This window comes from Lutra lutra, chromosome 6 (assembly GCF_902655055.1).
Source record: "Lutra lutra chromosome 6, mLutLut1.2, whole genome shotgun sequence".
Taxonomy (NCBI): domain Eukaryota; kingdom Metazoa; phylum Chordata; class Mammalia; order Carnivora; family Mustelidae; genus Lutra; species Lutra lutra.
Genome location: NC_062283.1, coordinates 39,049,192 through 39,074,939, shown reverse-complemented (window position 1 = coordinate 39,074,939; position 25,748 = coordinate 39,049,192). Strand labels below are relative to the sequence as shown.

The 25,748-nt window shown below is 39.1% G+C and overlaps 1 protein-coding gene across 2 annotated transcripts; it reads left to right on the top strand.

The window, feature by feature from the left end:
• Window positions 1-598: 598 nt before the first annotated feature.
• On the top strand, window positions 599-23,013 carry OGFRL1 (opioid growth factor receptor like 1). Of its 2 annotated transcripts, none has more exons than XM_047733426.1 (7): window positions 599-965; window positions 5,072-5,158; window positions 5,315-5,393; window positions 8,834-8,912; window positions 9,009-9,075; window positions 9,182-9,327; window positions 13,876-23,013. In XM_047733426.1, exons 1-7 carry the CDS (start codon window positions 732-734, stop codon window positions 14,540-14,542), a joined length of 1,359 nt encoding a protein of 452 aa, XP_047589382.1. In that variant the 5' UTR covers window positions 599-731; the 3' UTR covers window positions 14,543-23,013. The 2 variants fall into 2 exon arrangements, with proteins under 2 accessions (XP_047589382.1, XP_047589381.1); XM_047733425.1 differs by having other exon boundaries at window positions 5,312-5,393.
• The last annotated feature ends 2,735 nt before the right edge of the window (window positions 23,014-25,748 follow it).

The following is a 25,748-nucleotide window of genomic DNA, read 5'->3' as shown; positions in this document are numbered from 1 at the left end:
GTGGCTGGCCTAAATACATAGTCCTGGTAGCTTGGATTTTCTGTTCTTGTGGTGCCCGGTCACCATTAGCTTTTGTCTTCTTCTGCTGTGGCTCATTCATCTTTCTTCCGGACCAGCCGGGAGAGGAGGAGGGGGTGTGGACGGGACTCCCCGCGGACTGTGGCACCGCCTTCGACAGCACGTCCACCCCAACCCCCGGCTTCCAGGGCTGGGCGGGACCACTCTTCCCACTCTGCTGGGAGAGGCCCCACGCCCGTGGTCCTGCCCCGAGTAGGGGTGGAGAGGGGCGGATGAGCAGCAGACCCCGATCCTCCCCAGGAGACGTCAAAGGCCAGGCGAAGGCAGGCCTTCCGGGGTGGAAAGCGGGCAGCGAGGTGTGGCCCCGGAGTCGGGGCCGGCGGCGCTGAGGCCGCGGGCGCGGGCAGCGGCGGCAGTTCGCTCCCCGGGGCTCCCGGCCCGCGCCCGCTCCCGCGGGTGGGGAGGAGAAGGAACCAGATGGGCGGGTTCAAGCGTTGGCGGCGGCGGTCCCGGGGCCGCCGGCTCCTCCCCGCGAGTGTGCCTGTCTGCCGCTCGCCGCGCTGAGGCAGTGCGGCGGCGGGCGGGCCGAAGCTGCCGCCCAGCGCCCTCGCCGAGGCCATGCCCGGGCCCTAGCGTGCCTGCCGCAGCCCGCGCCCAGTGCCCCGTCCCGCGCCCCGCAGCCCCGCACTCCCGCGCCCGCCGCCGCCTCTTCAATGGGCAACCTGCTCGGCGGGGTCAGCTTCCGCGAACCCACCACCGTGGAGGACTGCGACTCCACCTGGCAGACGGACTCGGAGCCCGAGCCCGAGGAGCCGGGGCCGGGTGGCGGCGGCGAGGGCCCGGGGCAGGAGCCCGAGCAGCCTGCGCAGCCCCCGGAGCGAGTCGGAGGGCGGCCCCGCGCCGACCCCGCGCCGGACGAAGACGCCGAGGCGGCGGGCGCCGAGCAGGTACGCGGCCCCGCGGTGGCCTCGGGCTGGGCCAGGGCGCCCCTGCCCCTTGAGGAAGGACGTCGCCGGGGACAGGGGCAAACGCCGAGCGACCCCCGAGCACAGGGACCGGGGCGCCGGCGGCTGCCGGTCCTCGGCGGCCAGACCCCTCCGCGCCGGCGGCCGTCTCGCCGCCCCGCGGACCCCGGGGGCCTGCCGTGGCCGGGAGCGCCGGAGCCGTCCCCTGCTGGCCTGGGGCCTGACCGCGGGCACGACAAGGAAGTCTCTCAGGGCAGAACCCAACTTGAATGGGTGTTTTCTTTGCCTCTGCAGCGCAGCTGGGTGCTGCGAAGGTGGGGTGGGAGGAACCTGTCTAAAAATAGAGGATTGTGAAAACTGGTCTAGTGCGTGTTATTGGTAAAAATTACCCAGAATAGGGAGGCACTGCAACTAAGGAGCAGCGAGCATTCTCCCCTGTAGGAGGGTCTATAGCCGTTCAAGTATTGTGGAAGGTCCCCAACGGAAGTTAAAACGCCACAATTCTTACCCTAAGTAAGGCCTTTCAACTGAGGAGGAGTTCAGGGCACTTCAGAACTCTCGTACCACCCAGAGACTTGTTGCTCCAACTGTGCTTAAATCATTTGCCTAATATTTGGAGGAGAGGTTAGTAAAGGGATAACTATCCCTTTTAACCTCTGACAGACTGAAAATAATTCGGAAGACTAAAAAGGAGGAATTGTATAAGCAGCCCTCTAAAAGAAGTGCGTGCCCTGGAGGTATTAAAGGTTTGTGGTTCTGCATTAGGCCCTCCTCTTTATCAGCTGTGGAGGAATGAGAGTGGAAAAAAAAAATGGAGCCCAAAGTCAAATCTGACCACAGGGTGCTTGGCTGGAGAACCCAAATATTACAGCTAAGGCTGCTTTATAAATCTGGATGATCATCTCTGTGTAGGTAAGGAGGAAGCAAAGTCCCAGTGCAGGCTGTACGCTAAACATGTTATTTCAGTCACCTGCAGTTTAGGGGGTTGGGTGGAAGTTGCTGTTTTCTTCCCCATTTGAGACAAAACTGAGGTTTAGAGAGTATGAAGAGCTTGCCCAAGAACATCCAGGGAGAGAATGAATGATACAAACTCAAGTATGTTTGTAACTAATGTAGAATCTTTAACCTGTTGGAATTGTGACTAGCTCTCGGACCCCTTGTGTCCTGGTTTGCTGATGGGTCATTTTGTGTTGTGAATTCAGCAGCCCCCTCCCAAAGTATTAGAGGCTGTATGCCAGTCTTTCCCTTTCTCTTGTCTCCCAATTAAGTAACCGTCTCAGAGAAGTTTGGGATATCAAAAAACGCCAGCTTAGATTCAGTCCAGCTAACTAGGTCCATCTATAGAAAACAATTGGATAATTAATGTTTCAGTCAGTTAATGCTGACAGAAATGGTAGACCACAGCAGCTCTCCCTTTTCCCCTTTAATGATTTATTTTTCTTGTTACTGTCACCATTTAACTTCCCTAAAAAAAATCTCCTTTTTAATGTTGCTTTTTGACTGTCAGCTCCATTTGTTGCCCCTCCTGGTAGTCATTTGCAAGTACTACTAGACCTACCTTTAGGATATATCCCAGTCTGACTACTTCTCACCTCCTTCATTGCCTTCATTCTTAGTTCAAGTGAAGATCTGACAAATGATGGCGACATTAACGATCAGCAAGTCTGGGGAAAAAGCATCATCAGAGGTTAAGTCAAGAATTATCTTCAATTTTATATCCTATTAGACGTCCAAGTGGAGTTCTTAACATATCCATGGATGGAGCCTTAGTCCAGGACTGCAATCATCAACTTATATGAATGGTGATGTACAAAGTCCTGGCAGATAAGTGGTCACTAAGGAGTGGTGAGAAATAAGAACTAAGCCCTGGGCACTCCTCTATTTAGAACATATGAAGGGGAGGAGGAGCCAAAGAGAAATGTGACAAGGGGAACCAATGAGATTGGAAGAACCCAGAAGAGGTGTGGCACCTGACAGTGTTTCAGGAAGGAGGGAGGCATTGAACTGGCCAGCGCTGCTGGGAAGATGCCCAGGTTGAGCACTGAGATATGGTTTGGTAAAAATGGAGATTTGTTAGTGACATTGAAAGAGCTGTTTAGATGGAATGCTGAGGATGAAAGCCTGATTGTGGTGGGTCATGGGAGAAGAGGAGGAGAAGATAGGGGGTATGTACAGTTCTTTGGTGATATTTTACTGTAATAGGGAGCAGAGCTATGTAGCTGCATTTGAGGGGGATTTGGCAAAGAATGTTGTGTACGTTTATAATTAGAGATACTACAGCATGTTTGTATGCTGAGGGGAATGATCCAGAAGAGAGAGAAATTTTGATGATGCAGGAAATAGGAACAATGAATATATTAAGGAACAGAATCCTTGGCTGAGCAGGTGAAAGGCACAGGATAGAGATTCCAAAAGGAGCAGAAGTTGGAGGAACAGATCAGATACTTGCAGGTTGGTACATTTAGAGGTTGGAGGATACAGTCATTCTCACGATAATCCTGGGAAATAGGTAAGGGCATGACTCATTATCTTTGTTTCACAGAAGATGAAACCAAGATTCAGTTAAATGGTTGGCTTAACGCCTCACAAATAAGTAGTAGAGTTAAGACAATCCAAGTCTTGGGCTGTTGACATTGTACCAAGGTTCCTATCATGCTCCTTCAGTTTTAGTGGAGCTGAAATGGCTTCATGCCTAATTAGCTGGACTTGCAACCCTAAGCCTGGGATTCCAGTTCTGTGCTCTCACTGAGCTTTGGGGCCTTGTTCAACTTCTCTAAGCCTGGGCTACCTTGTTTCTAAGCTGGAAACACTAATAACTGCCATCCAGGTGTGTCCTAAGAATCAAATGAAATAATATACATGTAAGCGCTTTGTAAATGGAAAAGTGCTTTCTATACAAATGTAGGATGATGATTCATATGATTGTAGCTCAGGCTAAATAGATTCAGAAACTTGCTAGGCAGAGCTATTTTGAAACGTGTGGCAAGGACCAGAATTTAAGCTTTCCTTGCTTATGTAACATGACAGAGTAGCTAATGTTAAACATCGGAGAATTGGGTGTTAAAGTAAGTATCTCTATACTTGTAGTAATAGTGAGAATCACACCACTTCAAAAGGTGCGAAAATTGCTTGGAGGATGCTAATCTGTCAACACAGATGGGGGTGGAGGGTGATGAGAAAGGGATTGGGAGGGGGCGAAGCTCTTAATGAATATTCAGACCTAAACTTTGTCTTCTGTTTCATGGTTATCATCTGTCTTATTGTCCTTCTGCATACTGCAGGACACAAGGCACTCCCTTAGACATTCTCCTAGTACGTATAGTTAAAGAAACGAAACTGATTACATTGACCCATATCTTACATTTTAAAAATTATTCACGGTGTTGAAAATTTTTAGAATTTACATAGTATGAATAAGTTACTACGATCTGAAGTTCATTTCATTTGAGAGCTTTTATTACTCTGTGTCTATATATTTTAAATTTGCTGATTTATGTCACCTTGTGTTATCACTGGAGTCACAGATTATACATGCCTGTGTGTACTTGTTATGGTGCTACAAAGGATGGAATTTAGAAAGCTATTTAATTTGTTTTAAAAATCCCCTTTTCATTTCATAAGTTGTGTTTTCCTTCTAAGTACAGCTAAATGTTGCAGTTAGTGACAATTTTCTTTGTAGAATTGATTTATTATCTTAACAATTTTCCAGTATTATGTATTCTAAAATTTTGTCATAGAATCATTTGTGTGACCTCTGGTAAAGTAAATGACTTAAATTCATTTTGAGTTCTGTTTCTGATGAATATTGATCTAGAACATTTGGCCTCTATAGGTTCTTGGTGAATAATAGTTTTTTTATTCAGTAAAACACCTTAGGACAAATGTTATTGGGTTCAAATCAGGCAAGTAGAATGCCAAAAAATGTTGTAGTAAGCATCATTAAAAGAAAATTTCTAATACTGTCATTACACTGAACAGCTTGATACTTTTCAGGCTTTTGTTATGGGTATTCATTATTTTAAGTGTTCTAGAAATTTCTCAGATTATTTTCCTTCACCATGTAAATGGAATTTCACTTTTTATTTTAGGGTGGTGATCCCACTGAAGCAACTACCAAACCAAAGAGAAGCTTTTATGCTGCAAGGGACCTGTACAAATATCGACATCAGTACCCAGTAAGAGTATAGAACGTTTTTCTCTAAAACATAAAATATTTCCCTTCTCTGTTTTTCTTATTTTGTGCTGCTAGTAAGCAAACATGCAAGAAGGGTCCTTGTGCCTTTTTTCTGTGTCCATATGCTGGAGATTGATTTCTTTTTTTCCTTTAGCAGAACTTCAAAGATATCCGATATCAAAATGACTTGAGTAATCTTCGTTTTTATAAGAATAAAATTCCATTTAAGCCAGATGGTAAGTAATCTGCTACCCTGGTAAAAAGCAAACTTTAAATAATAACATATGCTTAGTTGTTCTTTGTTTATTGTGTGGTCGGTACCTTCTTAATGCATTTATTCATTGACTGGCTTTACTTTGCTCTATAGGCTAATGTGTCCCCAAAGTCCTAGACTCTAGAGTTGTGAACATCCATTTGGCAATTTCTGGAGGAATAACTGTGAATTAGCAATACCTTCCCACCACTTGTTCAGGGTGGGGGTCATGATAGTGTTAGTGGGGGCCACTTCTGTGAGAGGCAAAGAGATGAGATTCATAAATTCATAGAATCATAGAATATTAGGTTACTGAGAAGTGTTAGAGGAGATCAAATTAATCTTCCTCATTTTAAAGATGAGGTCACTAGGTCTTAAAGCTCGGATGACTGACTTGTCTGGTCACTTGATTGTAGAGTTGGGTCTAGGATCCAGGGGCCAGTATTCTTTTCACCACACCATACCTCCAAATTATTTAGAACATAGCTGAAAAGTAATGTTTATATTAGAATTAATAGATAATTATTAGAATTATCTAATTCTAATTCTAATTCAAGGAGCTCCAGCAGTCCCAGTGCAGTGTTCTGATACTCTAGGAAGGGAACTCTAAAGATGGTAGATCTCCATTCATCTCTGCCGCGTAAACTGCTTCCTCCTTCGCAAGTGTACAACTGTCCGCATAGAATCTTTTCTATGATTCTCCCCCTATAAGGAGAGGATGCATCTGTTATAGTAATATGCATATTTCACTGAGGCTTCGTGCTGTGGTTCATGATGAGCATCCTAATTTTATCCAGGTTAAACCAGCAAAGTTGGCTTCTCTCCTTCTCGCCCTTATCTCTTCGAGGTGACCAGATGGCCCTGGCTTCTGCTCTTTGTTCTTAGTGGAAACTGAGCCAGATCCACAGCCATGTGAGTCAGGGAATGAGGGTCATAGATTGCAAAGCTTTCCAAGTAGCAGGACTATATTCTTTGGTAAACTAACTGGAGGAAGGCTATCTAAAGACTGGGATGAGGAATTCCTGCACTGTGTACTGAGAGATGTGACAGTTGGGAGTCTGGACAGGAGAACGTTGTCACAATGGCCAGATCCACTTGTCTTTAATTAATTTTCTGGTGTCCCAAAAATCTGCTCTAATTAAGGAGGAAACCTCTGGGTAAAAATGCTCTGTTGTGTTTACTAAGGATAGAAGCACACTGCTTTATTTACTAATTGAAATAGTGTTTGTTAAATTATTAGATTTTTTAGAACCTGGGACAAGAAAACCATTTGAAGAAATGCAATGATAGATTGTTAATTTGGCTCCTACTTGAATTTAATAAAATTTACCTAAAGGAGTGCCTTCAAATATTAAAAACATTGAACATGACATTATTTAACTGAATTATTTTTGTATTTCTAGTAGTGAATTTTTTTGTGGTAGTAATTTATTTATTTATTTATTTATTTTTTAAAGATTTTATTTATTTATTTGACAGACAGAGATCACAAGTAGGCAGAGAGGCAGGCAGAGAGAGAGAGAGGAGGAAGCAGGCTCCCTGCTGAGCAGAGAGCCCGATGCGGGACTCGATCCCAGGACTCTGAGATCATGACCTGAGCCGAAGGCAGCGGCTTAACCCACTGAGCCACCCAGGTGCCCTGTGGTAGTAATTTAAAGTAATAACTTCAAGCACTGCATTAATTTTTTATAATCTTTACCACAAAACTTATTTTGAAATCTTATGGGGTTGGTAGGGGTCAGAAGCTTTATCTGAGATCACATAAAGTGTTATTCTAGTTTATTATATAAGTTACATAAACTCACCCAATTTCTTCCCCAGTATGTGCACACGTACACATATCCTTCCCCCCCAACACACATACACTTGCCAGTAAGCGTAAGCCTGCAATGATGTATTTTATTTTATTTTAATTTTTATTTTTTTTTAAAGATTTTATTTATCTGTCAGAGAGAGAGAGAGCGAGAGTGAGCACAGGCAGAGAGAGTGGCAGGCAGAGGCAGAGGGAGAAGTAGGCTCCCCGCCGAGCAAGGAGCCCGATGCGGGACTCGATCCCAGGACTCCGGGATCATGACCTGAGCCGAAGGCAGCCGCCCAACCAACTGAGCCACCCAGGCGTCCCAATGTATTTTAATTATTAAGCAGGAAGAGGGAAATTGGAAGGGATAATTGATTTAAAAATGCTGATAAGGCCAAGAGTATGATTAAAAAAAAACTTTTTACTCAACCTTCCATGAGTAGACTTCTACCATAAACTGGTGGTATCTGGTGAAAGCAAGAATAAGATGAGTTGCGTTTAGAGAAATATGTTGTATTTTTTTCTGTAAAATTCATTAAATGGGCCACATAGTCAATGGTGGGGACCTAGATAGAATTAGAGAAGCAGGAAGGTTTTGTTCTACAATTGGCCCTTGAATAGTGTAGGGGTAACAGGTGCTAACCCCTGTGTAGTCAGAAATCCATGTGTAGCTTTTGACTTCCCCAAAACTTAAGTGCTAATACCCTCCTATTGACAGGAAGCTTTGCCAGAGGTATACATAGTTGATTAACACGTATTTGGTATGTGATAGGCATTATGTACTGTATTCTTACAAAAATAGTTCAAACTTAAGTTGTTCAAGGGTCAACTGTAATGGGTTCTTATGGGGAAACAGTAGGATGTGGTGAAGAAGGCTTAGTTTTTGGAATGAGAAAGACCTGTATTCTACCTTTAGATTTATGATTTTGTCAGTGTGTGACTTTGAACAAATCATACAATGTCCTCATTAGTAAAATGGGGATGGTAGCACTCGTTTGGGAGAGTTATGTAAAGATTAAGCTGGATGATATATACTCTGTAATATGGATCCTTTTTCTTCTATTTTTCCTTCCTCCCTTTCCTTCTCCTTTTTCATGCTTTTCTTCTCTTTCTCTTCTCTCACCTTTCTTTTATTCCTTTCTTTTTTCCTGGGCTACATTTCATCTTGATCCCGTCTTGTGTTTAAAGAAGTTAGGACCATCTAGGACAAGGGCTGGCAAACTTTTTCTGTCCAGAGACGGATAAGAAATACTTCCAGCTGTGTGGGCCATGCAGTCTCTGTTGCACCTCTGCAACTCTACTGTGGTTGTGTAAAATAATAAATGAATGTGCATGGCTGTGTTCCAATAAAACTTTATTTATAAAACAAGTGACATAGTTTGTCAGCTCCTTTAGAGTAAGACTGTTGGATAGAATTTACTGTAATTCAAGGTACCATAGAATTTTGAAAAATTAGGCCTATTACATAACTGAGTATATGGGATAGGATATTCTTCTTGGCATAATTTTTGTGTGCTATTACTAAATTTCAAAGGTTTTAATATAAAGATTAAGTGGTTAAAAGTTAAAATGCCTTCAACAATGTCTTAAATGTCTGTCTCATCTTCTAAATATTTACTGCCTAGGTGTTTACATTGAAGAAGTTCTAAATAAGTGGAAAGGAGATTATGAAAAGCTGGAGCACAACCACACTTATATTCAATGGTCAGTTACATTTCTGTATCTTGAACCATGTCCTATTTAATCATGTATGTTTTCCAGATAACATTAATATAACAATATTATTTTTCTAAAAAATAGGCTTTTCCCCCTGAGAGAACAAGGCTTGAACTTTTATGCTAAAGAATTAACTACATATGAAATTGAGGTAATGCAAGCTCATTTCATTTAATGGGAGATGGCTCAAATAATATTGTTCTTTTATTGTCCTGGTAACTACTGAATCATTTCAGCTGACTTTTTCGCCCCCTTAGGAATTCAAAAAAACAAAAGAAGCAATTAAAAGATTCCTCCTGGCTTATAAGATGATGTTAGAATTTTTTGGAATAAAACTGGTTGATAAAACTGGAAATGTTGCTCGGGCCGTTAACTGGCAGGAAAGGTTTCAGCATCTGAATGAGTAAGTAATGCCCCGGAGTGCATCGGGGGCCAGCATGTTATTTTTTTCTGGATTGGAGTTCTCTGTATGGAGCATAGAAACAACTAGTAGATGGACCAGAAATTTGAATTCAAAAGCTAGTCTGAAATGCATTTTATTCCTTGTTGTGTGTTCTGAAGCACAACAAAACAACAAGAAAGAATGACATTGCAGGTCGGAATAAGGCCATTCCTCTTCAGAGCTGTTTTTTCCTGAAACCTCTCTACTGCCCAGGCCAAGTGGGGTCTCTCTCCCTCTTTATACCATGGTTCCTGGCACTCATACCCATTTCTTGTATACAGCTTTCCACATCTCCTCTGCTAGGTTGTGAGCTTCCTGCTGCTAGGTCTGTTCGTTGGGCATGGTAACTTCTTAGATTAAATCCATAAATTAAGACTATGACATATAAAAATCATTTTGTAGACTGGAAGGGGAAAGTGAAGGAGGGGGAATCAGAGAGGGAGAAGAACCATGAGAGACTGTGCACTCTTGGAAGCAAACTGAGAGTTTTAGAGGGGAGGGCAGTGGGGGACCGGTTGAGCCTGGTGATGGGTATTAAGGAGGGCATGGGTTGCATGGAACACTGACTGGGTGTTGTACACAAACAATTAATCATGGAACACTACATCAAAAACCAGTGATGTACTGTATGGTGACTAACATAACAACAATAACAAAAAGACTAAAATGTGTTTGTACATTACTAAAAAAGAGGGAAAATTAGAATCTTCATTATTTGGGTAAAAATCAAAAGCCCACTTTTGCTTACTAAATCCTAAAACCCGTGAAGGAAATTTTAATATGGTTTATTTGGAATTGATTTACTGTATTCTTTTGCCTGGATATATATAACTTTCATTAATACTTATACCCAAAGTTTATTTTTCTTATTATTTTATTTGTATGCAAAATGATTTTTTTCTTTTTAATTATAGGGTGACTTATGAATATTGGACCATAAAACCAACAACTTTAAAGCTTTTTTTTTTTTTTTTTTTTTTTTTTTTTTTTTAGCACATTATAATTAGCTGAGCTGGGCAAATACCAAGGGGGAAAAAAAAAGTAACCTAGGAAATTTTTCTTTGTCCAACAGTTTTAGGCATCAGTTAACTGAATTTTTTGGTGTTTTCCAGAACTTTCATCTTGCTTTGCTAAAATGAGTATAAGTATTAATGTTTAAGCCTTCTTTTTACTTTATTAGTCATAGTCAACACTTTTAAAATGGTAGCTTCTACTAAAACAGCAACAATACAGGCATAAAGCTTTATGATCCTGAGTATAAGATCCAGTAACTCATAACTCAAGTTAAATTTGATTTATATAGGACACTTAGAGCAGAAGCATATATGCCTTTGCCTAAGCAATGTGGATAGCTGTCTCTGGACAGAGTTTCTAAGGCCTTCTGTCATACTGTCAACGAACACTATCTGCAAGTAGCCTACTGACATGAAGGACAGCAGCAGGAGCATCATTTTAGAGAATTGCCATCCTCAGCTTCTTGTTTCTGCTTGGAACAGCAATCTCGTTTAGTAAATGTTTGTCGAACAAACAGTGAACAAAAGACATTTGCCAGCTTAAATCCTCCTTGGGGTTTTATTTTCTGATTCTCTAACTGATAGTTGGAAATAGATCCCTTCTGAAGGTTTTAATTAAAATGATCTCCTGGCTTAGGTCAGGGAAGGGATCCTGAATTAACCATCAGATTCCCTTGTCCCATTCAGATCCTTTTCTTTCCACCACCCACTGTCTCTCATTTTCCTTTCCCTGGGTATTGCACAGAGCTTTTATTTGTGTTTTAATCTGTGTGCATCTTGAGTTTCTTAGAGTAGGCAGGAAACTCAATATATTTATAGTAGCCCAGCGGAAAAAAAAGTATTGAATGAAAGTGAAATGAAGTAATGTTTAGTGAACGAGTGACCATGACTAAAAGAACTGAAATATTTTCAAACACGGGAGTACAGATATGTAGACCAACCACTCAGATGTATTTCCAATTTTATTTGTAAATTAAATTTAAAAATTTAATTAAAGGATAAGGATACAAATCCTTAGATTATGGAGCCTACTTTAGACCCTGGAATTGCTTCTCACTTTTATTTTCTACCTCCTGTGTGTTCTCTCTTCACCTACCTGGTCTTCCTGACACCTGCAGTCCTGTTTACCATCCTTACTTCTTTTGGGAAGCCCAACTTCTCTCTTTTATCTGCTGTGCAACCCCAAAGACTGCTCACAACATTAGAAGGGTTTTATCTGCTCTCTTCTCTTCCATTTTGTCTTTATTTGTCATATTTATTTCAAATCATAACTGAAACACTCAGTTTCTTTCTTGTATACTTCTGTTCCATAATCTTCATTTTCATTCTCTTCAACCCAAGTTTTTGTCCTTTTCTACCATTATGTAAATATTTTAAATTAGAGAGTGTATCGATATGGATAAATGTGTACAGAAATCCCATCTTGGCCCTTCATCTAGGACTAGATATGTGTAATTGAGCTGGTTGCAATAGAGTACATTTTGTTGGATCATGTAACTCATCTTTGGGATTTTTAAAGAAAAATATTCCCCCCACTTTTCCATGCATTTCTCTCTCAGGTTTATAGGAGCAGATACTGCTCAAGGATTTTATCCCTAAAATTTTGGGGAGTAGAAACTCCATACTAACCTAACACTAAGTCATTTCTGCTGTTAATGGCACATTGTCTTAACCTCATTCAAATTCATCTTGCCTTAGAAGATTTTTACTTCCTAACTATTGAAAAATACAGATTCTTAAGACTGAAACATACCTGCTGTGTTTTACCCTTTGGCCTCAAAGAGTCGAATATTAGGATAATACTTTTGTGGTCAACATCCAGGAGAATAGGGATGATAAAACTGCTGTGCTTGTCTTTTCCAAGGTTTGGCTAGCCTGAATCATTAAGGTTTTTGTTTTGTCCAAACTTTCTTATTAACATGTGAGACTGTGGAACCATCCCCTTCCGTCCCTCAGGTAATTCCACATCCTTCTTCACTTTTCCCAGATAATTTACTAGTTCTTCCTAAGTGAAATATTGCAAATACTTTTGGAAATGAAAGCAGGTGTATGCATTGCTTGTATAAAGTTCAGTGTCTGGTGTATAAAACAGGTTTTCGGGGGGTGCCTGGGTGGCTCAGTGGGTTAAAGCCTCTGCCTTTGGCTCAGGTCATGATCCCAGTGTCCTGGGATCAAGCCCCGCATCGGGCTCTCTGCTCGGTGGGGAGCCTGCTTCCTCCTCTCTCTCTGCCTGCTTCTCTGCCTACTTGTGATCTCTGTCAAATAAATAAATAAAATCTTTAAACAAACAAACAAACAAAAAACAGGTTTTCGGAAGTTAGAAATAAGTGGTGGGTATGGTCGTGTGTCAGTAGAGGGTAAATCAATCCCAGGCCGTTGGTGATGCTTGAATCATCTGTGCAGCTGAAGAAGCCTTGAGGAGGCAGCCAGGTATTTGTAATAAGGCAACTATTGCCCGGTGATGTAGGGTAAATATGTTATGAATTGTGAGAGAGAGGCTTGGAAAGCCTTCATCTGATAACACCTTTAGTTTGGGGGCGGTGAAGAAGTTTGTGCAGTGTGGGGGAAAAAGGCATCTTTGGAGTCCTTGCCATTAGAAGCAAAATTTAAAATTCTCTGGGAAAAAGGAGACAGAGGCCATGGACGGAAGACGATTAGGTGATTAAATTGGGAAAGGTACACATAGGTGGCTCTGAGTGCCACATTTAAATAATAACAATCACAATATGAATTTTAAATAGTTTCTAATATTTTTTGAGTCCTATGTGCTCTGCATAGGTCTCAACTCATTTGATTCTTCTAACAGTCCAGTAAGGGAAGGGCCATTTCGCCTATTTTGCAGATAAGGATACTGAGTCAGAGATACCGTAACCTCATGTAGCTGTGGGGGGTAGAGCCATGGTACGAGCTCAGGTGTGTCCCCAAAGCCCATGCTCCTCACTATGTTCTGTGAGAGACCAGTTTTGCATCCTTTGTCACAATTGTTCTAGCAAGGTAGAGTGGCTTTTGGTGCTGTCCTTATGAGATGGGTGGTATGGTGGATTTTGCTGACACTGTAAGTCATACCTTCAGCTGAAAGCTCATTTTGCATTTATGTTTGGTGCCAGTTAGCTGTGGTGGGTGCAGTACAGTTGGTAATGTTGCAGATAAATGCCCTAGTAGACCACATCCTCAGTGTGCTTAGGAAACAACAGCTCAACATCAGTGGGAATAAATTTTAGATCTAAATATTTCTCAAACACGAAGAATTAAAGTAACAAGGGGAATTTATATTGTATATTTGAATGTTGCATAGATTGCCTTTACATTGAAGTATAATGTTTTAATAACTTCTAATTTATTCTTCCAATGGTGTCTGATAGGACTTTCAGTAAAGTCTTTGTTCAGTTAAAAAATATTTTTCCAATACTTTTCATTCCCATGCTTTTCTTCACCTGATTTCCACCCCCCCCCCCCCCCCCGCAACACACACATTTTATTCAATCCTCTCTTTCAGGTCCCAGCACAACTATTTACGAATCACTCGTATTCTTAAAAGCCTTGGTGAGCTTGGATATGAAAGTTTTAAATCTCCTCTTGTAAAATTTATTCTTCATGAAGCCCTTGTGGAAAATACTATTCCCAATATTAAACAGAGTGCTCTGGAGTATTTTGTTTATACAATTAGAGACAGGAGAGAGAGGAGAAAGCTCCTGCGGTTTGCCCAGAAACATTACACGCCTTCAGAGAATTTTATCTGGGGGCCGCCGAGGAAAGAACAGTCAGAGGGGGGAGGCAAAGCCCAGAAGATGCCTGCCCCTCCCACCTCCGGTCACATCAGTCAAACTTCTATGCACAAAAAATCCAAGGACTCCAAAAATTCCTCCTCAGCTGTTCATTTAAATGGCAAAACAGCCGAAGAAAAAAAAGCAGCACCTGGAGGGCCTGGAGAGGAGAGAGACAGGCCCAGTGCAGAGCCCAGCGGTGAAGCTACCAAGCCGAGAAACACAGAGGACAGTAATGGCGAAAATTCAAATTCTGAACCGGAAAAAACAGTCACCAGTCCCACTGAGCAGAAGGAGAGTACAGCTTCTCCTGAAAAAGAGGAGGACGGTGACAGCATTAGCAAGGACTGTGAAGATCCTGGAGCTGCAGGTGCTCCCGATGATGGACATTCACAGTGAATTATCAGAGAACCCACACCCCAGCTTAGGTAAGGGAGGAGGAACTGTACAGGGTCTCCTGAAGAACAGAGGGCACATTGCAGATTTTCCTCATCTGTTTTTGATTTCTGTTGTCAACTTTTTTTTGCTGGTTTTTCATTTTGGATGACAATGAATTTAATCTTTAGTAAGAAGTTTTAAGCAAGACCCAATAAACGAATGTATTCTGTAATGCTTTTAGGATGTGACTTTTCAAATTCTGTACCTAATGATTGCTTTTAAGTGATTTTCAGTGTATCTGGGAATAATCATGTAGTATTTGATGTATCAAATAAATTCCTTGGGAGATTACAGTCTACATGAAGAAAAGCAAGAGGATGAATTTCGTCCTGTTGCCAGGCTTTTTGCCAATTTATGGATTTATTTCTTAAGCTGGAAAAACAATTTGGTCATTTCAAATATATCCATAGAGTAATTTGGACTCATCATTACAATACCTTAATATGTTTATTTTTAAATTCTGGTACGTGAGATTTATATTCTTGGGGAGCTATAATCTCCCAGCCCATTTCTTGTCCTCACTGCCCTTTCTTTCCTGTTTCCCTCTCTCTGCACTTGCCCTCATTTGCCATCTTTGTCAGCCAGCATGTGTGTTTCTTGGGTACGTTCAGGTGATCCCCTGTACTGAAATTTAAATGGAACAGAAAGGCACTTTTCAACTGTACGATCATCAAGAATTTGCTTTTTTAAAATAATAAAAATGTCTTTCTATGTTAAATGCTTAAAAACAAATTTTGATGCAAAAGTCCAAGAGAAGGATTTTGCTTTTATGGCTGTTCCATATAAATTTGGTGCTTGTATCTAAATGCAAATGACTAAAGAATTAAAAAATAAGAAAAGAAATTACTCATTTTTAAATGGCATGCTTCTTACGCTGTCAACAAGGTAGTGGTCCCTAATCCTTGACTATCTCAGTGTTCTGTGGGCTATGAAATTAATAATAGTACTTAGTCCAGAGTATCTTAAAAAAAAAATTAGTTGTATCTCTAAGTCGTGAAACCTCGAAATTGAGAATAGATTTGAAATTCCATATCCTCAGGTTTAGCAAGCACTTGATGTTTTGATACTGGTTAAGAGGAAGTAATTTTATTTCCTCTACTACTATTACTAATTAGTATTACAAATCAGAAAATAATCAGAAATGCTGTGGTCAGAACTTCAAAGCATACGTACAAATATAGTTAAAGCAATTAATAGCAAAAAAATTCACTTTCATTTAGAGCAGAATTGGCTTTTGTGTATCTCTTGTGCTTTTAGATTCACTTTAACCACCAGAGAATTTTTACTATGTTCTATTTGTTAGTCATAACATACCATCTTCTGTTACCTTTATGATCAGGGGATTTCCAGCCAAAGATTTCTAGAGAATATATCAACAGTATGCCTTTAGAAATACTTTATTGCTTTGAAGTTTACATGAAACATCACATTTGCTCAAACTTGACTTTTTAAATATGAATATTAGAAACAAGTTGTATATCATATTCCAATTAATCTAGAGTATTTTCTCATTTTTGGTTCCCATAACATCCCAATTTTTGCTTTCTATTGTTTGTGAAGTGAACATAAAGATTTGGGGAAACAATTCTGCTTTTGCATTTTGGTTTCGTTTTTGTATGGCCCCTCTAATGTGGTGCTTGTAGCAATGTCCCCATAGAGATGATAAACAGTTTTCAGAGTTAGACGGTGAGAGTAGTTGTCACATTGAACTGAATTGTAGGAACATGATTAATTCAAAATATCTTACCAATTCTGAATACATGATAAAGCGTTCAGACTGCTTTCTATGTGTATACTACCAAAAATTTGTGATCAGATATTAAAATATTTAAAAAACAGTGGACAGAGACAAAAATAAATGGATATAATCTGAATGTCTTGGAAACAGTAGTGTATCAGAGCCCTTACAGGTAAAACATTTCATTCAACAATTTAACTTTTAGAATATTATTCCTAATTAGGGGTTTGATTAGATTATGCCAATTAATTAGAGAAGATTTAATCTCAAGGGAAAAACTGCCTGGCTTCCATTTAAAACAGTGGCCTTTTCCCACTATTATTTTTAAGATCCATATTCATATGTAACAGTAAAATTCCTCCATTTAATCTGCAAATATTTTATGAGAGAATTCTTCAGTAGAGAACAAGTGAGGAGATGTCATTCCTTTTGCAAATAAAAACTGAGTGTCTAAAATTTTTTTTCTATAAAGAATACTTTGTACAATTAATAGTTTTTTAAATAAGATCTATAGATACGTATTTATGTGGGTCTTAAATATGAAACAACCCTCTGGGTTTGACGCTGATGTTTTGTATTTTGAAAAACTACCATATGCTTGCAGAAATTTATTGAGAAGCTGTTTTAAAAATGCAGTGAAGCATGGCCAAATAGCTAGAAACATTATTGAATCTTTGCAAATATATAGACTTTATTATTGTACCTTGGACTGCGAGGATATAAACATTGGCTATTGATAAAATATTAAATTGCATTTCATGGCAAATAGATGTTATATCGCTTGGGTAGTCTAGTACATTTCTAATATTTTGTGCTTTCATATCTCTAAGGGGATAATATATGTGAAAGTATTTTGAAATACTGTAAAGTGATATATAATTATAAGATATATTTCTGTACAGTAAAGTTTATAACATTAAGAATAATGTATCATTATACAGTTTCATGCTCAATCTCATAAGGAACTCGGAAGAATCATGATAGAAGTGAAAATGTGTCTGCTTTCTCTAAATCAGGTCTAGTTCTCAGTTCAAGAATTATTTTGTATAGTTTTATTTTGAATTTAGGTTTTGAGACTACTTTTTTCAGCTTCAAGTAGAAAATAAAATATACAACTCAGGAGTTACTAGAGAAGTTCTAAGATTTTTTTGCTAAGTATTAAAAATATAAATATATGAAAATGTCATTTAACACCTATCATTATCATTATGTTTCATGTTTTGTTGTATAGAATTACCTACTTTGCTTCTAGCTTTTATGCTTTAATCTGAGTGAAAATATGATCTGGTGAAAAAGGAAAAACAGTGCCAGTGTTCTGAGTTACTCTTTAAAAAACCATTTTAGTAGGTAAACTCCATATCAAGTGGTCAAAAACTGGTTGAACTGATAGATAGAGACTATTTGGTTAATTGTATAGAGTTAAATTTCCCAAAGTTTTAAAATAGAGTTATGGTTGAGTTTATACTCTCTTGAGTAACTAAATCAACCAGGTTTTTGTGTTTCTATAATTGAGGTTCTTCTAGAAGCTGTATTTTCTAATCTGAGAAAAGGACATTCTTGATTTTACTTGAAAGTAGCTTCGTCTATGGGTCTTTCATGTCTGTCTGGGCTGAGTGGGAATCCTTTGTTATAGGAATGGTTTTGAAGACTTCTAATTTGTTTCCCACTAAGAGAATTCCAGAGTATGGGTCAAACAGGGTCAGTGTAGGATCTAGAACATTAGCAGTTACATATATTGGCTTCTTTTGACTTTTTTTGTAGTGTTTATGACATGAACAGATTTGTGTGGGGGTAATCTCTAGAGTGACAGTGAGTACTACCCTGCCTCCTTCCCTGTTCTAGTTATCCAGCCCACCCAGCAGATTGTGTTCAGGGACAGGCTGTGTTTTAAAAAATCCCTTATTACTGAAGTTAATAATGATATAGTTATAAATATGAATGCCTGGAGGTGTCCAGATGTGCCTTAACTGATGTGAATGGTTTTCATTCAGAAGTTTAGATTTTTACTCCATTGTAAAATCTTGCCATGAGGAACTTTCCAAACCATGAATATCACTATTTTACTGAATTTACGTTGGTGCTTTTTCATTTTGGAGAAATTTCCCTTTGTGACAATAGCATAGGAAGTGTACTTGCTACAGTGTTCAACAATGTCATTTATTTGAGAAATTGTTTACAGTAAGAAAGATCAACTACATTGGTACACTTATGTTCTTACTTGATTTTGCTACATGCTATGATTTTCATTTTAAACATTCCTCAGTTATTACAAGTAATATTTATCAGTATTTTACTCTTTTCTTAGCTGCAGATGGATGCAGAAAATGGAAATCAATTAGAGAATTATTTAAAAGTTTAACTCCAGTAGATGGTCAGAGGAATCTGAAACTAATTTTCTTGTTAGAAACATTTAAAAAGCACTGTTTTTGCTTTTTTTCCTAGATTAGAATCTTCTTTGTCATCTGCTTTTTTCTTGATCTGTTCAGAGTTATTGTGTTAGTTATTTGTGGGAAATAGCTTCTTAATATGTTTGTTGCTTGAATTGAAGTTTTCATGTGGAGGATATACAATTAAGTGTTTGTTTTATGGCTCAAACTGTGCCTGGAAGTAGAGTCGAGAATGGGGACTAAGAATCAGGTGGGCGTCTTGGTACAGTGGAGCCAACACTGGGTTCCAGTCTCTCCAAAGGCATGATGGGTCCTCAGAGCTTCCTCGGAATCACGAGGGTGTTGAGCTCCACTATCCCTGACTTCTGAAGAAGGTGGACTAACTTGGACTCCAAATACAATTTTAATAGGTATCGATTTTCACAAAATATGTTATAATTTATTACCATTTTGTAGTCATTTAGGAAATTATGAACAATTGGACACCTGCTATGTAAATCGTAGCTGAATCTTTATAACCGTCTTGGGAAACATCGGAATACCATTTCCGCCCACCCCTCCTCCCAGTTCTTGAATCAAAAATTCTTTTGGGTTGTTCTTTCATAGGTTAAATACTAAAAAGTTTTTATAAAATGACTCGGTGTATTTTAAAAATGAACTGAAAGGGAAGAGACATTGATGCCTACTTGTAAGGCTTGAAGACCTTGTTAAAAAAAAATCAGAAACCTCGTGAAAATATATTTAAGCTATGAAGTTCATCACATTTTCATTTTTAAATTATAGCCGAGTTTATGGAACAGTTTACATTTACATTACAGAGAGATTAGTTATATAATAATCTTGGCCGTAAGAAATGTTCAAGTTCTATACTCATTGGTCAAATGGGCATTGATTTTTTTCGGGGCTAATTTAGTTTCAGGTGAAGAAAAGGAAAACACAAATGGAACAAAAGATTAGAAACAGTAACAAGAAACTTTCTACAGAAATAAAGATATAACCAATGATGAGTTTGTACAAGTGACAGAATTATTGGGAGCAGATGAGGAATGATCTATAAAAACTTTATGGTAGGGATGTGATTTCAGAATTAGCTCTATGTTATTTTTGCCTAGGAGATCAGGGATTGGTGTGCAAATAGAATCCCATTAATACTCTCATCTGAACCATGATTTCCACCCACTCCATGGTAGAATGAAACATTTCGGTAGAGGGGGAGAAGTAGACAAATGATCAGGTACCAAGTTTAATTTCTTTGCCAGTGTGTATCAATAGTTGGTGGTTTTACTAACCAATTAAACTGAGGGACTGGCTGAGATAGGATTCGGTAACAAGATTGTCTAGAAATGAAGTAACTAACTCCCATAAAAGAGATGACATCATATTAATTGTGCAGCATTAAAATTAAGAGAAAGAAGTGAGAGCAAAGCATTAGCTGATCCTTTGATAAACATTTATTTTTTCATTTTTATAAAAAGACAATTTACTCCCTTTTCCTGAATAAGCTATTGGCCTTTCATTAGTATACCTAAGAAGATAGATGGCCAACTGGGTCCTGGCACTATTTTACTCTGGAAACTACCGTGTCCTTTGTATTTTAGGTACTTCAGGAAAATGGGTATGATTCCTAAAAAGATGTGTGGTTTACTTCCCACGTAAGCTCTCACTGTCCAGCAGCCACTGGGTCTTCTCTGTGCTCTGTATTCTACTGAAGTATGAATTACAGAATGCTGTGCATGTCTGTTAGTACCAATACCATGTGTGTGTGGTAGGAGTTGTAACCAGTTTCTGGATCTGTATGGTACTATGAAACACTTGTTTTATAATTCTGTAATTGTATGGCAGTGTTATGCCAAAAATGTATAAAGAACATAAAGAATGTTTCTGTTGCCTACTGCTGTATTTTAAAATATTGTTTCTGAAATAATATATTTAGAGTTCCTTTAGAGTAATTATTTTTAAAAACTCTTGCCAAATATACATCCTGTAAAATGAATAAAAGCCACTTCATCTTGGTTAACATTTTAGCATTATGTTAGAGTACATTATATTGATTTTGCATGATTAAAGTATTTTTGAGGAGCTGGAACAAATGACTTGCTGTTTTTCTATGATTAGACATATTTTTATGATGATCATATGAGATCCACAGTATTTCATGTTGTAAAATAAATATTTTATTTTGAAGGGTGAAATCTTATTTACATATGAAGTGATTTTTGTTGCAAGATTTTGGAGGGTAGATCGCATGTGTAAATGCTTGGATGTGTATTGTTTCTTTTTTTGCTTTTCTCTGTTTAAAAAGTATATTGAACACAGATAAATGAAAATGAATAATTAATGGAGATGACATTTCTTCACCAAATAGGCTGGTCTTTTTAATAAGTCTTTTTAGTAAGAGGATAGTTGACCCACAAGGTTACATTAGTTTCAGGTGTACAACAGAGTGATTCAGTTTCTCTGTATGTCATGCCCAGATCCTTACAAGAGTCGCTACCAGCCGTCCCCATATAATGCTATTACAACAGCATTGTTGTAATAAGTCAACATTTTGACTAAGAAAAATGCAGTTGTGAGGTGAAATGAAGATGTTGCTCTAGATATCATGGGACCATGTGGATGAAGATGAAGAGGGGCTTGGCTGCACTGATCTAGACAGGCAGGAAAAGAGAGGACAAAAGAACTAAGAATAGACTGTGGTAAGAGTCAGTATGAAATGACATTGTGCATAATTGAAAAACGGTTAGGGAAAAAAATAACAGCCACAGTGGTGAGTGAGCATGATTTTAACTGCAGCCTTTGGGATGAATTGTTTAGTAGAGAGGAATGGATGCAATTACCGTCGTGAGGGAAGAATGGGCACATTCTGGTGATAGAAAATAGAGAAGTTTTCTTTCCTCTAAATGTTGAATGTCTGTAAGCAATGCGAAATCCTAAGAGTCTCAATATAGTGAGAAATTCAAGACTGAGTCTGCATTTCTTTAAGAGCATAAAATTTCATATGGGAGAGAATTTGAAGAAAAGATTTGTAACATGTTCCTTATTTTAAACCTCAAGTGGATGCAAAGCAGGCAAGCTGGTGTTCCCGGGAGGGAAGGAAATCCCAGCCTGGATAAAAGTAGTGGTGGGCAGTTTGGCTTCCTGTAGGTGATTTTACGCTTTGGCGACTGTGACTAAGGGGCTGAACTGACAGAGGGAACATTAAGGATTATCCTGCCCTTGGGATTATCCCTGAGAAAATGTTGGATTATTGGAAAAGCATTTTAAAATAGGTTCCTAAAAACAGAGATTAGAGAGCCAGCATGGATTTGACTTGACTTCTCAGAAAGACAGAATTTACTAAGGAATTTTGCTATACCACTCTACTATTTTTATAACCTTGGTGTATATTTAACACTACCAATGAATATATAAATATTTTCTTGTCAAATGGCGTATAACATTCTTGTTGTGATTGAAATTAGCCTGTTTTCTCAACTCTTGATTTTGGAAAAGGAAGATTTTAGAGGAAGAAGAATAAACAAGGGGTGGATGATGTGAACCAAATGAGATCTGACAGTTTACCTTAGAATGCCGAGCTTGTCTGAGATCTTCAAATGGATTATTTGACTCTTGTCAGAAAGAGAAGTTCAAGAAAAAGCCCTGAAGGAATAAAAAGTGAGGGGAAAGATGTATTTTGTTTAATGGAGCAAAGCTGACTTTCAGGCCAGAGACTTGGATCCATGTGACAGAACCATCACTTACAGGTGGCTGCGTGGCTTTGGACAAGTCCTGTAAATTCTCAGGTTCTTTGATCTCTCATTGGAATGGCAACTATTTTGTGTTTCTTGAAAGGACTAAGTGTGGGTTAAACATGAGGGACTTATTCAAGATACTCCTTTACTGTGGCTCCTAGTATTCTAGGAAAAAATGCCATGTTTGGTCATGACATATATCATGTAGAATGTATCTCAATGGAAATCAATCTACTCTAATTCATGTTTATCAGACTTACAGATAGAGACAGATATCTTATAGTTTTAGTATAGTTTTTACTAAAAAAGCTGGAAGGTATGGAATTGATGATTTTATTTTTAATATACTGATATGAACAGTATAGAAAATTTCCCTCACTGTGAATATAATGAATGTACAAAAGAGCCCTTTATTACTTCCTTAATTTTTTTGAGTTGGTTTCCCTTTTTTGCCAAGAATGAGCTGGAGTATGAGGCAGAGCTGAAGCCCTTTGATCAGGATCAGGAGAAGTCTAGTTTATTTTAGAATACTGTCAGTTCTGATTTTTATCAAAAGCAGAAAATTTTAATTTCAAACCCTCCAAATATATATTTACTCACGACTTAATGGAAGGCCACTTGATAGTTAAGACTATTTAAAAACGTGTATGTGTGTATTCTATGAACATTGTGGCCCAGTTGTTATCGTTTACTTATAATCAGAACTAGGAGAATGGATAATCTTGTGTTAAATAAACATTCATCTTTCAAAATTCTAAACTGTAGGTATCTTCATACTGTGAAATTAAAATGGGGTCACCACAGGTCTTGGGTCATTGTCTTATTCAACCATTTATTCTTTCAGAATGCCACACATATACTATAAATAAGATACGAAATACATTCTCATGGCATAAGTAGAAGTTCAACAGTTCTGTTTTCTCTAGCATTCATTGTGACTGGTTTCCCCTCATTTTTATGTTCAATGTCCATATATGGGAAGGGAAATTACAGACTCTCATAGTTGGCAGTGAGTGTGGACCCTAATCTTCTAGATAATGATGAGGTGACTTGGCTTTCCTTCCTCAAATGCTGCAAATGCAAGAGCTGGAGGGAGGACCTCCTGGCTCTTATTCAGCGTGTTTGCAATGGGTGGCCCCGTTAACTCCTGAGAACCCTCTGCTAATTGGAATGGATTCAGAAGCATCAGTCTAGACAGTGGGCTGACCTGTGCTGCAGTATTAACGGAGGACCGGAGTCCTCTCCACGGAAGAGTTTTTCTCACCGCTGAGCATATTTGCCACCGGCCATTGATCAAGTTTAGCCAGCTCTGAGGCAGGTTCAAACATTTCCATGTGGGAAAGAAACCCACTGGCGCTCTGAAAATGGACTTTGAAGACAGTCATCCCTGACCATGTGACTTTCGGTGCAGAGTAGCTCCTTTAGATCTCATCTCTTGGGTAACATGGACGTGTCCGTACGGCTGTCACCCTGACATTTCTGATCTCGTTGAATGGCATCACATCATCTCCAAACTGGAGAGCTACCTCAGAATTTTCATTTGTCAACACATCCAGTTTGGCAACAAATTCTGTTAATTCTATTTCTCAAATTTGTCTCCATTCCACTCCCTTATTTGCATCTCCACTGTCTCCATAGGCCTTTATCTATTGCAAACGACTCCCAGTTTTCCCTCTGCCTTCAGAGAGAATGCAGCCTTCACAAGATGCTACGGTATACCTTTGTATCTTGGGTGCCTACATGGGGCTTGGCACATAGTAAACATTCAATAAACAATGACTGAATTTAAAAAAATGTTTAGCAGTTATAACTTGAAACAAGATGTGTAAGTGTAGGGACAGCTATTTCTGGATCCACTTCTGAAATAAAATGTTTTCCTCAGGACAAAGAGCCTTCAAAGTGAGTTATTGTTACAACAAGCACAAGTACAAGTACAAAGATTTACATTGAAACATTTTATAAATATTTTATGCTTTGACAAACCCAGATCACAGTTTCTTCCTGGTTTCTTGGGTCAGTTAGTAACAAATGCCATTAGTTCAAATTTGAGGTTTAAAAAAAGGAAGAAAAGGATGGGGTCCCGCTTTTTCTGCTTGGCTTGAAATTTTAGGTAAAATGAAGTAATTTAAAAATCATAGCAGTGGATCAACAAATCCCTGTTTCCGTGCCTGGCTGAGAGTTACATGCACGGAAATAAACAAGTGTGAGCATGAGATGAAGTCTCTCTGTACGAAAAGCATCTGGAGCGTTGGCAGAATAAAAGCAATTCCCTTGGCAGTTCACAGCAGAGCTTTTTTTCCCTCCGGTTTTACACTTTAGACCAAGATTCAGATTGACAGTAAAGGCCACACTTGAGGAAATGGCTTTTCCCCGTAGTGTTTGATTTTCTGATTATACTCCTTCTTTGATGTGGGCTTTTCTTTTTCCTACACGTTGACAACCAAATTTTAATGAAAAGCTCACTTGTCTTAGTGAGCTTATCTGTCATTAAAGGGAAAGCCTGTGGAAGTTTTCGTGGATGGAAGTAAATGGCCGTCCAAATTCTTTTCAACTTCGTGAGCACTCTTTTGAACAATGCTAAGCAAGGCTTGAGTGTGTTGTATACTCAGAAAAACTTGAGCTAAACTTGACTTTGTGAAAAGGGTGATACTTCATTTTGTCCTTTTTTAGCTTATTGCAATGAACTCAAATTATAAAAGTATAGTGAGGTCACAAAGTCATACCAGACTTAGCCATATAAAGAAAATGTAGCACCTACTTCTATAATAGCTCATGAATCCCACCTCATGAGTCCCACCATGATGATTGGTAGGGATATCTTAAACTTGCCAATGGAACTATTTCAGTCACTTCATTTTTTATTTCTCCTTTTGGTTAAACATCTGGACTCTTCAGAATTTGAATAAGAACCTTGGGGCACCTGGGTGGCTCAGTGGGTTAAGCCACTGCTTCAGCTAGGGTCATGATCTCAGGGTCCTGGGATCAAGCCCTGCATTGGGCTCTCTGCTCAGTGGGGAGTCTGCTTCCCCCCTCTCTCTCTGCCTGCCTCTCTGCTTACTTGTGCTCTCTCTCTCTGTCAAATAAATAAATAAAATCTAAAAAAAAAAAAAAAAAAAAAAAAGAGCCAGAATGGCCATGTTTCTTTTGGTAAATTACTAGTGATTCGGGTTTTAAACCTTCCTTTCTTTTCTTGCCCAATGTGGCATCTGGAGGCATTGATGAGGTATACTAAATATTGTGGCAGAAAAGATCGCTGGGGTGTCATCTGGATGCTCTCTGGGCATAACCATAAAGTGGCTGGGCCAGCCAGC

Excerpts from the sequence above, each read along its gene's own strand:
- OGFRL1 (XM_047733425.1), top strand. The coding sequence starts at position 732 with ATGGGCAACCTGCTCGGCGGGGTCAGCTTCCGCGAACCCACCACCGTG. Across the intron at positions 5,159-5,311 it reads AATATCGACATCAGTACCCA|CAGAACTTCAAAGATATCCG; the intron begins GTAAGAGTATAG and ends TTTTTCCTTTAG. Across the intron at positions 9,076-9,181 it reads TAACTACATATGAAATTGAG|GAATTCAAAAAAACAAAAGA; the intron begins GTAATGCAAGCT and ends TCGCCCCCTTAG.